Source organism: Dendronephthya gigantea, unplaced genomic scaffold, assembly GCF_004324835.1.
Source record: "Dendronephthya gigantea isolate DGI-Jeju-01 unplaced genomic scaffold, DenGig_1.0 000010F, whole genome shotgun sequence".
Classification (NCBI taxonomy): domain Eukaryota; kingdom Metazoa; phylum Cnidaria; class Anthozoa; order Malacalcyonacea; family Nephtheidae; genus Dendronephthya; species Dendronephthya gigantea.
In genome coordinates this window covers 2146335-2160357 of record NW_021163020.1, presented here as the reverse complement: position 1 = coordinate 2160357, position 14023 = coordinate 2146335, and the positions used below count along the sequence as shown (strand labels likewise).

The following is a 14023-nucleotide window of genomic DNA, read 5'->3' as shown; positions in this document are numbered from 1 at the left end:
TAGTTTTATAGTAGTTTTTTCCATTTTTCTTTGGGTAATATAAATAGTCCGACATAGCAACTGAAATTATATTTATTCTATCTTCTCTTTACAAAATGACGTTAGAAAATTAAGCTATTGGCGTAATGCTAATTTTGGCAAGCCGTTTGTCAACAACGACTGTTTTGTGCAAGCAAAGCAAGTGAGCATAAATTGAATTTGTTAATAAACTGTTGTTTCCCAGGCAAGACCGTCGTTCTGAAGGCCGCAAGGTCGCCGAAATTCCTGTCCATGTGAGTGAATCCACTTGTTGGAAACTATTAAAAAATGAAATGCCGGTTAAGCTAACCGAACAACCTGCCCTTGGAGCATTTCTGTCCAATCTCACTGTGGTCCGTGACGCACACAATTCGTGCGTACGTTACCGACCCGTTTTAATACGTCTTTATTCTGTTACCTTACCCCATTTGGATCCAACGATGACAGGGCAAGCTGCGTGCCTTGTAGACGAGTCTCCTGCCCCCGACCTGCGGAGGTTGTACCAGAACACTGCATCACCCTGGGAAAGTTTCATGAACATACAGTTTGAGCATTTCACTAAATGACGCTCATTCAACAATTTATGGAGTTATTCTCTCGTGAGTCGGGTAACTTTGTCCTAAATCATTTCCTCGCTCAAAATGAATGAGGCGTGTACGCGTATGCGGGTGATTATTAGCTGATGCGATTCAATGAGGTTGTACTTAGGTTATTTCCCAAACTGTTGAGTTGTTTTTACGTTGAATTTCTTCTTAAAACTACTTGATTCGTTGTACCAGAACACTGCATCACCATACGCAAGCGTTTACCTCATGCACCCAGATAGCAGAGAAATTGCTCTCAGTACTAATTGTTAGTTGAAGTTTTAGATTGACTATTACATAATGCATGTACCTTGGATGGTTTCACTATTGCGTTTGCTCTCATAAAAACTGTGTATCCACCTGATTCAACATCAGACATCTAAACAAATAGATTTAACATCGCATACAAACCGCACTAAAAACAGAATTGAAATTGAGCTTTGTTTAATATCAAATGCACGCTCGTCCAATACCCACATAAATGAGGAACGTAGCGAGGCGGTTTCCTTTGTGTATTCTTAAAATTGATGCTTTGGGATTCTAAAAATATGAGTGTCATTAAACGACTGATGTTGTTCAATACATTAAAAAATAGCATGTTGACTGAAAATGAATCAGTAACTTACTATAGCATGATCCCAGTGTGGTTCATAGTGACCTCCTATACCATAGTTTGCAACCTGAAAATAGACATTATCTGGTTCTTTAATTCTGGTTCGCTAAGAATAGATTAAGTTGTCGAGCATCAGAGCTCAAGGTAGCAAATAGTGAAATACGTCAAACATTCGTTGCTGCATGCATGGGAAGAAATCGGGAGAGTTATGTTATATCTATTCTATATACGAGTACAGTAAAAGGATTATTTACGAAACGACGATAAACGATTATGTGACCTGCATTGCTTCAGCTGATTCAAGAATCGTAGATAAACCAGTCAAACTGGAAATTCTTTTGCTGATGCGATCTACCACTTCATTTTCGTAATCTTCCAACCAACCTCTGACAGCCGGAAAACACAAGCATTTAATAACTTGACTAAGCTATATATATGTACTATTGGATCCGTTAACACGCACTGATTAACATTCAACCGTTCCTATACCACCAAATACCAGCAAAAGAAACATAATGTATGCAGTAACATACGTTTTGCTTACTCTATATTTGGCAAACTCCAATTTGCCTGTCGCTAAGTTATTGATCGTCGCTCGTCGCAACTATTAATAAAACACAAAATATGTTTCGATCCTGTCTGATGGCATTGGTAGTAATCATTATCCTATTTATATCTGCATTCAACCACACTTACCCTTGGTGTAGCTAGCGTCTTCACCACTTTGATTTCCTCATCAGTGATTATATTAGAATATTTAACAATCCTTGGTTTTAAATTGAGAACCTCGATTTTGGCTGGTTTTATGAAAAGTTTTGGCGTGCTTCTGTCATAATAGCATGTCAACAATGCGAGTTCTTCTGCTGTCTAAATAAAAAGAATCGAATCGGTTCTTTAAGAGAAGGGCAGGTCACTACCCACGGACCACGAGCGCAGCTTATCTATATAATGTGTCACAATATCAACCTTTATTACCCCCCTCCCACAACACACATGCCTAAAGGTTTGAGCAAATTGCTCCACCTGCCCCCAACCCCATGAGGGGCGGTGGACAGTGAACACAGTCACAGTGAACAGTTCTCAACCTTATTAGTTTGCCCACGGCAAAGACTGCTGTAAATATCCATGTAAGGAGGTCTTTTCTTCGTTTGTGCTTGTTTAACTTCGTGTTTTTCAATTACAAGTTGGAAGAATGCTTTGTTTTCTTTCGCGTTCTTGTTGTCTGGTTCTAAAAAACGAATATTATTGCTCTCGATATTGAAATGTTCAGTGGCACTAACAATAACGATGATGGCGATATAATCAATCTGGCTGTAATCTGACGGAATCGACCAGGGACCAAAAGGCAAATATATACAAACCTTTTTCTAGTATTTCATTTGTGATTGACAATGCTTTATAAGCAAAACCAGTCTAGAGAAATGAAGAACTTTTTCAATAACACGCAGTGATCTTTTTACTGCATGTAATTACATTCTCCTTTTTTGAGCATAATGCTGTGCGATCAGTGGTCTTTCAAATATATGATTTTCTTTAGTGTTGGCAGTTGGCGGGCGTTTTTGGGACCTGACATTGTTCAAGATGCCAGGTTTACTGATAAAAGGCTATTCGAACGTGGTTTGTGTTTTAGTGGTAACAAAAGCCGATTATCAAAAGCCGGGCCGTGTTAGGAAGGTTTGCAGGTCACTTGGGCTTTATATCGGCACGTCATAACTTTCCGATGTATCTCCTGGATTATAGTTAAACTGACAGACCGCGTTCGACGTAGATTGGGGAATATATATTTACCTTAGTGGAGTTGAATCTTTGAGATGTCTAGGTGATTAAAATAGATGATAGATTAAAGTAAAGAGATTCAAGCGAGGCGATGTCAGAAAACTGTGCTCGACGCCTGAACCTCTTTGGGGACAGCCGAAAAACATGATCTTCCTGAAAATTTTCATCAGACTCAGCTTCACCGCGGCCGGAGAAGAACTTATCCATATTCTCACTCACCTCATATTCACACCAGGCAATAAACTCCTTCAGCACTGTCTTCGTGAGGTAACTACTGTAGATTGTCGGTTGGAATTTTCTCAGTCCTTCGATCATCCATTCCTTGGCTCTGGAGTAGTCTTTGTCGTGATAAGCGATTAATCCGACCTGGAAACAATCCTCTGTCTCCATCTTTGCGTGTGGATAGTTTGAGGAAAATTTCCTTCGGCAAAGTCTTGTGGTCGAAGATGATAAATTTCTTGCAAGCGAAAAATACCTTCGACAGCACCAACTAGGTCTTCATATTGTGGAAAAAGAGGTAGGTGTAGGTTGATACTTTTGCTTAATTCTATAAAAATGGTTTGCAAATGATTTAATACATGCATCATGCATGTTCAGCTAGTTTTTACTTTTGTTTCGCCTTTGCTGACAAGCCGGAACTATTGAACTTGTCCACCCGGTTAAATCGTTTCACAGCCTGCTGTAAGCAATGGCTGTAAGTGGAGGTGGAACTTTTTACTAATGGAGGAACTTGTGCTTCTTGCGCTGGGCATCAACTATATTACAGCATAACATTCTCCACTATTGCATCACAAGCTCGCTTGGATACAGATACTTTTAGTTCTGGTTTAGCTACGTTGAAAGTCGAGAAGTGGAATGATAAGTAGAAAAGAAAAACTGATGAGTAAAGAGAAACAAAACGATAAACGAAAGTGGGAAAGCTAGGATATGCTTGTGCTACGCGTGAGCGATTAGCTTAACCTGATTAAGCAAGTGAACATCTTGGTCATAAAGACAATGCTATGGACACATATGTGCTAACTTATACTTATGCTTACTCATTCCATTCAAGGCCAGTGAAGACCTACCTGACTTAGTGTCATCGTTTTTGACGATCTCATCAACTTCCAACCAATCTGAAGTGAATCTCTTTATCATCAACAAACCATTCACTGGATGTGACACGAATCTCTCGTGGCCTTTCGCCGCTTCCAAAGTCCACGGTTTTACTTTGCGAAGGAACGTCTTCAGATCAATCATCCTTGGAAAATCATCGCCTTTATCCACAATGAACTCCTCCAAATGTCTCACGAAATTTGTCTCCATTCGAATTAACGTTTCCCATTGGCTAAGCGCGGTAAAAACCTCGCCATCGATAATATAACTCTGTCGTAACAACGAAATGACGGTCAATAGCGCTACGAATGTTGATGAAAAAAGCGAGAATAATTTTCTCTCCCGGAAGTTAATGTTCGCCATTGAAAGAATAGTTTATTTTGTACTGACTTCGTCTTATTTAATTGTATAAATGCCTATATTTTGGTTTCGATTTCTCTGTGAATATGAAGCTTCGCTTTTGACAGGGCAATGAAAAGTTCTGATTTTGTTTTGTTATAATAAACAACCTGCCTCGATACCTGTTTAAGATGGAAAGAATCGTGTTGTGTTATCTAGAATTATACGTGCCTTAACTCACATTTTGACAAGTTGCCTATTGCAGTCGCGTCCGTGATGGCAAACCAAATATTCAAGCATAAAACTAATAAACAGTTTTACACATGATTGCGGAGGAACTTTCCGAGTTGTGACTCGACTATTTCATGTTTTCAATCGACTAACTTCAAGTTATTTCAGTAGGTAGCACAAAAGCCGGGAGTCGTTTTATTCGACAAGATCATATATTAACACTCTCCCAACTGAAAAGTCGGAATATATCTTTATCAGCCATTCAAATTGGCTAATAATTCTTAGTTTCAGTTAAATGAGGGCCCCCGACTTGTTTGGTCGACGACATAACAATATGATTATCAACAGGTTATAGTTGCATTAGAAAATATACATGCCCGACGACTAAAAAAAACTAGAGAACTCGGGAGATTTTCGTCTCGTCAGATTGAGGAAGGAAATGAAGATCTCAAAATACAGATCGGCAGGCGTCCTTCATGTTAATCAGTACGATCAAGTAAAAAAAATGTGGCTAGAGTAGAGATCACCGAATCCCTGGATATGTACATGGAAAAAACTCTCACTTTGTCCTAAAAAAACAATATACATGTATATAGTAATTGCACTATTGTGTGTTATGGATGTAAGGTTTTCGCCTTACTTCAACGAATTCTTTAGCTTCATGTATAGAAATGCCTAGCAACTCGCTTCTAAATCCGTATATCACTGAATCTATTTGTATAATTGTTAATAATTCTACGCTGTACAAGCGTACTGTCTATAAACAAAGTTTGATTAACTGCAATAAATTTGTTCTATTAAATAACTTATAAATACTTTTGATATCTATATATCTCTTTCACAAGAAACAAACATCCTAAAGACGACGCGTTTGTCTAATGAATACTCCCATTTTTGCTTTCAAAAAGCCTTTGTCTTTTTCTCGTTATATATGCGTAGGCAGGTAAATCCTACGTCTTTTGGCAGCCAAAACAAAGGATTTATGACTTTTGAGCTATTTTATACCCGGAATTAGTCAACAACTTTAACTTTATACTAGTTATACACTCCAATATGCTGGCTTTAAACGGCAAACGATAGCTTCTTTTCACAAAAATTAGGGGAAGATTTAATATATTCAGTGTTATAATTTGATTGCGGCTACCAATCACTCAACCTATTATATCGACTAATAGCGTCTTCTTTTGTAATACAGCGGTAAGATTTCAGCCTTGCATGAAACTTTTTCTTTCAAAACAAAACCAACTATAGCTGCTTAATTTCGTATAGCGGTTTATTTACGGTTACACGTAACTTTTGATTTTCGACATCGCCTATTTCGTTTCGGATTCAAAAACAAATCGTTCAACACGGATGAATGCCGTGTCGTCTTTGTGCATGGGTGAAATTTGCTAATGCTCAGATACTTGCATAAATTAGTCGATCTAAATATTGTTGTTAAGACTCGACCGATATAATGACACAACATGAATTGGTTGCTGCTCTATAAAGATGAGATGGTGAAGCTTTTATTATCAACTTCAATCATAGATCATGTTTGAATGGTTATGTACACCAGGAGTTAGTGATAGCACATAACTGTTTATACCATGAGATTTTACCAGCTCTTTTCAGTGATTTTGATATGCTGGAATGTTCGTGCTTCTTTAGACAGCGAAGGCAGTGGTATAAATCACGGTATGTTACTTCGTTTTACTAAAACTAATACATTCTGTATACATATAACTGACCTAAACGAGAGTTACAAGTTTTCTTCCTTGAGGGTTTAGTAAAATACACAAATGTACAGCTTTTAACACTTGGCCAGACATTGTAAATATACCGACGGATCCTTCTTATAAGCTTACGTATAGCGCTACGTATCGCCATTTTGACACTAAGCGGCTGAATAAAAAGATATATACCGGCCTAGATCATCGACCAAATATTTGATTTTATATATATATCTATATACAAGTAAAACAGTACTTGACCAAGAAGCTTTATCGGTAATTTGGCTGATGTAAAAACATCAACAAGTGGACATAATCAATTCCTATATTGATATGCCCTCATATATATATATATACGCTACTTTCATAGGCTACCCTTACAATATTGATGTGCCCTCAGTTCTTCGTAAATATGACATTTACGACACCGGCAAGTCTATTGAAGCCAAGCGAGCTTCTGATGAGAGTAAACAGAGTGAAGAAGATGATGAAACAGACTATGGTAAGTCATACCGAACCTCCATTTTGAAATATTAATAATTAGCCGTCCTTGAATTACCCTATCCGCATTCCGCAGCAATTCTTTTAACGCGTGCATGCAGATTCAGTTCAACTTTAATTTTATAGCCTAGCATATAGCTTTCATTAATTTTAGCAAGAGTGATTTTTTTGGCCCTATAGAACGCTTAGGAAGTCGCGCACCTTGTGCTTCTGACGCCTGATCTAAGGAATAAAACGATCCACCTTGGCAAGGCCCCACTAAGATTTAATGCAATGGATTTACCAACAAACCAGTTTGACAAGAGAGATCGCTAAGACATGCAATCGGGTTTGATTTGGGCATCGAAGCTACGGCTACGATTCGTGGCATGCAGGATTCCATTAGTATAGGTAATAGTATGGTTTCGAGTGCAATTTGGAAAAAACATGCACGAGTGAATTTTTCAAAGACTCAAAATAGCACGAGTCCGAAGGACGAGTGCTATTTTGGGTCTTTGAAAAACTCACGAGTGTATGCTTTTTTCCAAATTGCACGAGAAACCATACTATTACTTGTTAATAATATACATGAAAATGTTCGAGACAAACACACGAGTATTTCTTGTATTTCTTGTCCCTATGTACATTTTGTTGATCAATTTTTCCTTTATATTGAATATTTCCTTTAGCGACGTTATATTTCTTAAATATTTTGTTGTGAAACCATTGTTTTAACGTTAAAAAGTCGCGAAAATCCAAATTTCCGTTTTTGATTTCCGTCGCCATCTTGGTTGTTTTGTTTGGGGCAAGCATTATATTTTTCCCGCCAAAACGTAGCTCAAATTTGATTGGCTGATATATTTATGACAGCCAATCAGATTGGTCTGTTACAAATTTTTGCACTGTTGTTACAGATTTTTGCACTGTTGTTACAGATTTTTGCACTGTTGTTACAGATTTAAGACATGCGATCGGGTTGATTTGGTCATCGAAGCTACGGCTACGATTCGTGGCAGAATGTTTATAAATCCAAGAGACTGAAACTCATGAGGTTTATCAGAACTAGCCGACCGATATCGTAGGATGTTCGGTCACAGCCGAATGCGCTTCGTTTACGCCACCTCCCAGCTTATTGTAATTGTTTTAATCGTGCGGTTAATCCGTGATATCAAACCCATAATCTGAAATCAAGCTACAATATTTCTCTCCAGGAACATACGAACATACTGATGAAAGTCATCGTGATTATGAACGAGAGTATTTGAATTGGAATTGGCGAAGCTATGACCAATCAAACGGTAAAGATACGAATCAAACTTGCAATGTGGATGGTTTGGTTCAGACGAGGAGAACGAACGAGACGTCTGCACTTTATTCAGGGTGGGGAAGTCGGGCCAAGGCTGTGCACATCTCCTCTTCTCCTCTGGTCTTAACCTGTAAACTCCGTGTCAAGTAACTCGTTAGTTTTCAAAACAAGTAGGCTCGGCAATCGATCTGCATGCGTAGGAGCAAATGCCGAGCAAATGCAAATTTAGATCGGTATTTCACGTATTATCAGATTTTACCCGCAATCGTGATTGCTAATCTTTTAGACCGCACAATGACTTTCTAATAAATTCAATTTTTCCTACAACATAACTAGTTTATCAAGCCAGAGGGAAAACGTGCAAAACAAAGGAGTGTTACAGCGCTGCTGAAGAAGTAAAAAGTGGTCTTGACATGTCCATAGACCCTTGTCAAGATTTCGATAGATTTGCATGCGGCGGATGGCGATCTCACAATCCTATCCCCAAGTCCCAGTCTCAGTGGACACAATTTACGAAACTCTGGCAACAAGAGGAAGCGCTTTTGAGGGATCTTATCGAAAGACAAGCTAATAGTTCAGGTGAGCGGCAGTATATAGCTATCACGTATTGTGAGGATCACAGGTCTATACTGACATGCAGCTAAGTACGATTAGCCAGTTCCACTCCATCTGGAGATAAGATAGACGAAAATGGCGACATACACGTCCAGACGCAGGAATGTCAAGGGTGGCAGGGAAGGTCATAAAGCAGTGCATCTCACGTCAGTCACGTGCACGTTATCTTCGTTTTCTTAATTTAGAGCAGGCAAGCATTTAGGTCATGCATGCACGTCACATGAGTATGAAGAATCATACAATTAGAGGAATATTTGCTGCTGCCCCACGAGTGTCTGCCCTCATCTGATCTGTTTGTGCCCACCTGTTATACCTTAATTGTTCGAATACTTTCCATACATTCATCGTCTTTTATTAAACTTGTCTATTTTTCTAGCCAATTCCTCAGCGGCACTTGTCTACGCTTGGTATTCTTCATGTTTAAACGAAACAGAGAGAAAGAAGAGCGGTGATAAACCCTTACTTGAACTTATATTACAACTTGATTCCTGTCCGCTTATCAGTCCAAGCACGTGGTCCCCGCATCGCTGGTCGTTCGTGGATCACTTTGTCTGGCTCAACCGCCTAGCAATTCATCCATTTTTTCTTCTCTATCCAAAAAATGATCTTTTCAATAGTTCTAAAGTATTGTTGACGGTAAGAAAATGCCGCTGTTCTTCCTGAAGTTCCTGTCTGTCGTCTGGCGTGTTGAATCAATGAGCCAACTCATCTGTGATTTTAGGACTGACTTTCTTTTACCAAAAACCTTAAGAAAACCCTCTTAGGGCGTTAGGTCGCCCCCCTCCTCCATGCACACTCTCATGAATGTGAAGCCCTTTCGTTAACGATGTCGTTGCAGTTTCTCGTCATCATGCCGTTGTAGTTTCTCGGCGTCCTGAGTGAGTGTCATCGTCTGTTGTTGTCAGTCCTCTTTTAATTTTGGTTTTTAATTGTTCACCACGTGTAGCTGAGTCCTTCGCAGATGTTGTTGGAGTCTCCAGGTTTCTACATCGCCAGTGGAACATATTACAAAGAAGTATGACAAAACGAAATTATGTTCAATTAATTAGTAAAGCTAGCAGACAGTGTGTTAGAAAGCATGTGCTAAGTATTCTCTGGCAATGCTTTAAAGAAACTGCAGTGATTGTATCGTGTTAGTGTGGCAAGCTTGCATGCATGGTTCGGACAAAAAATGAATTCGTCTTTAATCTTTCTTTCAGGTGCGAAAAGCATACATCAAAATGATGATTCATCTTTTTTTGAAGCTTCGAGAATCTCTTGGTCTGTCTCATATAAATTCTGTTTATTCATTTCGAAATATGATCGTGAATATTTTGATATTGGAAAGCAATATTGCAAAGGTAAGTGAACGTCCACGTTTTAACTATTGAACTGAAAGTCTTGTCAGGAAAATGAATGTGAATTGCTTTTGATAGGTGTTGCTTCGCTGGAAGATGCCGACTTACCAAAAAATGACTTTGAATCGATTACAACGTGAGATTCCAGAGGTTAGATTGCTATAAGCCAATAACCATGATCAATATTTTGGACCCGACAGTCCAGTAAATCAATGAAAATGAGAAGAAATGCAAAATGTTTTGGATTTGGACTGGCGTGATACTCTGGCGGGACCAAGAGTTTAATCAATTTTAATTATTTGAAAAGTGTTTCATTTTCAACAAATTGCAAGAATAACTTGAAGTATCTTTCTTTCTAGTTTCCGTGGAAGCTTTACATTCAGAAGTTGTATTCCAACATCACTCAGAAGAAACCGATTACCGGAAATGAGATGATCGGAGTATCAAAACTGGGTGCATTGAAAAGAATCGCGCATATTTTGAGATTTACACCAAAATCGTATGCATTCGTTTCCATTTTGTCCCGCCCATACATCTTCTTTAACATTGATTCCGTATATATTTATGATCGACAACCTATTATTAACTTAATCCTTTGTATTTCTATTAATTCAAGGATAAAAGCAAACTTTTTAATGTGGAACATTGCTTACCACTTCTCGGGGGATATCAGCTCAGATTATGAAATTGTAAGACATCGCTTTGTCGTCGCGATGTATGGTAATCAGCAGCGCAAGGCCAGGTGGCGTGAATGTGTATCATCCACAAGCGCAGCTCTTTCAATGGCGCTTGGCAAATTATTTGTCGAAGAGCATTTTGACATGCACAGTAAAAATAGAGTAAGTTCTTGAAACGATACCTTGAAAGTAAACACCCTAGCGGTCTAGCAACACCCATCAGTCAATTAAAAGCTGATGTCCAAAGCTGAAGTCTTACTAAGCTCTGTACTTTAGGCGGAAAAAATTATTGAGGATATCCGACAACAGTTGATGAAAGATTTTGAGAATATATCATGGATGGATAACACTACAACAAAGAATGCCGAAGAGAAGGTAATTTTTGTGCAAGAATACAATGAAGTCATATTTAGTTTATGTGTTCGTATATAATTAATATAAAGAATATAAAATTTTATGTCTCGCGGCATAATAATGCATTATATATTTTTGTAGGCAGAAGCAATTGTTAAGAATATTGGATTTCCAAAATTTATTTTGAACGATACCTTGGTTGGATATTACTACAGTGGAGTAAGTTAAACAGTCTCAACACCGTATTTGCTGGCATACCATGATACTCAATGCTATAGGTGTGACGTATCAAGTTAATGGTTCATAGTTGTTCATTTGAAATGTGACTATACGTGCATCAGTAAATGAAAGAATTTTGGCCTTCATTTGTGTAAACACACTTCTTTTATGTAAACACACTCCTCATCTATTATTAGCTCCTTTCCTGATTTTTTCTGATCAATTTTTTTCAAAGATGTCATTCAGCCCAGAGAACTTTTTGAGGAACATTATAGTGCGTCGTTTAGTTATATCACGGAATACATTGATGTCAAGAGAAATAAAACCCAATCGAGCGAGGTGAAAATACATGTGTGGAAAATACTAGCACGGGGGGCTACTTCCCCAGGATGTTTTCACTGAGAAATTATAATTTCTTCTTTAGATGGTCGATGGCTCCACAGGAAATCAACGCCTATTACAGTCAGGAATACAACAAGATAGGTAAATAAATTAGTCAAAATGAAGTCGCAAGTGTCCTCAAAAGGTACTGCATTGCCATATTAGAATAAGCCATTATCCGTAGGGACAGTTTAGATCTGTTTATGCTGATCCAATTTTGTCAGATCCAATTTACTTATGCCGTATGAAATGTAGTCTACTATTGATAATGCAGTAGCTGTTTGACTTTAGTTGATTAGCCTTAAACATTCCAAGTCAACAGACAACAAAAGACTATAAAATATCCGGCCATCATGCGACAAAAATAATAAAATTGAATTGTGTGAATTACAGTGATCGATGACCTAAGTCGTGAAGCCACGTATAGCCACATAATTTAATGTATTGTACTACTTTTCTTTTACTAGTATTTCCAGCTGGAATTCTGCAGCGACCATTTTGGCATGCTTCCTATCCGATGTATGCATATTTTTACTTCATGCTTTTTAAAAGATCTCTACTGATTCAACACTTAAAGCTCTTATTCCACTCATCGCAAAAACAAGCTCGCGACTTTGTGCTAAGTACTCAATACAACCAATTTTATAAACCTGCATGTTGAGCTTTCGCGAGTGAGTTTTGTTATGAGTTGATAAGAGGCTAAACTGTTTTATCAGAATGAGGATGATCATGTTTACGTCCTGTATTTTGATTAGGTCAATGCAGTATGGTGGTTTGGGATATATTGTGGGCCACGAGATTAGTCATGGATTTGATGTCAGCGGTGAGATGCTATAATATGAATATGACACCCAAAATAGGCAGTTTTTATCATCATGGGGAAACATCTTGTTCTATATCTATGTATCTGCAGGAATGCACTACGACAAGAACGGAAATTATATTAGTTGGTGGACTAAGTCATCGAAATATGCCTTTTTGATGAAATCCCTGTGCTTGAGAGACCAATATTCAAACTACACGATCTTTGGGAAACACGTAAGTATATTTCTCCAACAGTGGCTACCCTGGTTCACTGCCACATCAGTCCTGAGCCATCAAATCGTCCCATTTCATGGTGACCAGTTTTTGTTCTTTTAAATGGTTCATGAAACCCAATACCATTTTGGATTACTTGTCTGACTCTGTCTATAGATGAATGGGATTGCAACTTTGGGCGAAAATATTGCAGACAACGGCGGAATACGCTTGGCTTATAAGGTTTGGACATATCTTCATACTATGGTCCGCATACATGCCACAGAATCGAAAGTATAGTCAGATATGGTGAAGATTACTGAACGCAAAAAACTGAGCATTTACTGGCCCTGCCTTACCAAACCTTGCCACAATAGGCCACTTGGCTAGAATTCCGTCTATTCTAGGATTACTCAAAGAACTGATCATGAAGTGATCAAGAAGTCTGAACTTCACAATCCAACCTACAGTTATGCATAATATTAGTTAGTTAGTATACGTAACTTCCGAACTGTGAGCTCCACTGTCTTATTACGCATAGGCATATCAAAAATGGAAGAAAGACAATGGCAGCGATGAACAACTTTTGCCGGATTTTCCTTTTACAAACGAACAGTTGTTTTTCCTGAAAGGTGCACAGGTAAGCATGATGAACGGTCAGCTTTGGTCTCAGCATTCTCCAAATAACAAATTACGTATCCGGTAAGAACAATGTCATTTTATTTTCGTGATCATTCTGTGTTGTCATCGATAGATGTGGTGTGCTAATATCCGCAAGAAAGTTGCTCTTAACATGATCGATACTGATGAACATACGTTGAAAATGTTCAGGTAAATTAGAATTTTTTATTTATATCGAATGAATTTGGTTTTTTTCTACCGAATACTTTGAAATTTGCATTTTTATTAGGATCATTGGTCCGTTTTCCAACTCAGAAGCGTTCTCAAAGGCTTTCAAATGTCCGCCAGGAAAGCGAATGAATCCTGTGAAAAAATGCCGCGTTTGGTAGAGGAATATTTTAAATGAAAGATAAATTATATTTTTGACGCATCAATTTGTATTTTTTTATTTATCTGCATATATATTTATGTGGATAGAATCGTTTATGTTTGGACCAGCATTATTAATGTTCAGCGATAGGGGCCATCACAAAATTCTTCATCATACAGATAGTCAATGTATGCCCTCTGCTGATAAAATGAAACAAATTATTGCGTCTAAAGTGATAAATGAAGCCCAAGAAATGTGGGGACTCGGAAACTGCTTCC

General features: G+C 38.1%; 2 protein-coding genes across 3 annotated transcripts; one reads left to right on the top strand and one right to left on the bottom strand.

The window, feature by feature from the left end:
- Positions 1 to 63: 63 nt before the first annotated feature.
- LOC114518059 (prolyl 4-hydroxylase subunit alpha-1-like) lies at positions 64 to 3397 on the bottom strand. Of its 2 annotated transcripts, XM_028537968.1 has the most exons (12): positions 3211 to 3397; positions 3004 to 3030; positions 2577 to 2628; positions 2301 to 2443; positions 1912 to 2082; positions 1749 to 1819; positions 1496 to 1601; positions 1229 to 1282; positions 1080 to 1142; positions 913 to 981; positions 442 to 538; positions 64 to 296 (listed from the first exon to the last, which is right to left on the bottom strand). In XM_028537968.1, the coding sequence occupies exons 1-12, from the start codon at positions 3379 to 3381 to the stop codon at positions 202 to 204; spliced, it is 1119 nt and encodes a 372-aa protein (XP_028393769.1). In that variant the 5' UTR covers positions 3382 to 3397; the 3' UTR covers positions 64 to 201. The 2 variants fall into 2 exon arrangements, with proteins under 2 accessions (XP_028393769.1, XP_028393770.1); XM_028537969.1 differs by lacking the exon at positions 3004 to 3030.
- A 2566-nt stretch (positions 3398 to 5963) lies between these two features.
- Positions 5964 to 13800, top strand: LOC114518053 (neprilysin-4-like). The gene is made up of 21 exons (XM_028537960.1): positions 5964 to 6333; positions 6739 to 6870; positions 8060 to 8146; positions 8491 to 8733; positions 9146 to 9405; positions 9716 to 9784; positions 9969 to 10109; positions 10185 to 10256; positions 10466 to 10605; positions 10723 to 10945; positions 11060 to 11158; positions 11279 to 11356; positions 11592 to 11695; positions 11781 to 11839; positions 12205 to 12256; positions 12493 to 12560; positions 12651 to 12775; positions 12932 to 12997; positions 13296 to 13394; positions 13509 to 13585; positions 13665 to 13800. The coding sequence occupies exons 1-21, from the start codon at positions 6246 to 6248 to the stop codon at positions 13762 to 13764; spliced, it is 2382 nt and encodes a 793-aa protein (XP_028393761.1). The 5' UTR covers positions 5964 to 6245; the 3' UTR covers positions 13765 to 13800.
- The last annotated feature ends 223 nt before the right edge of the window (positions 13801 to 14023 follow it).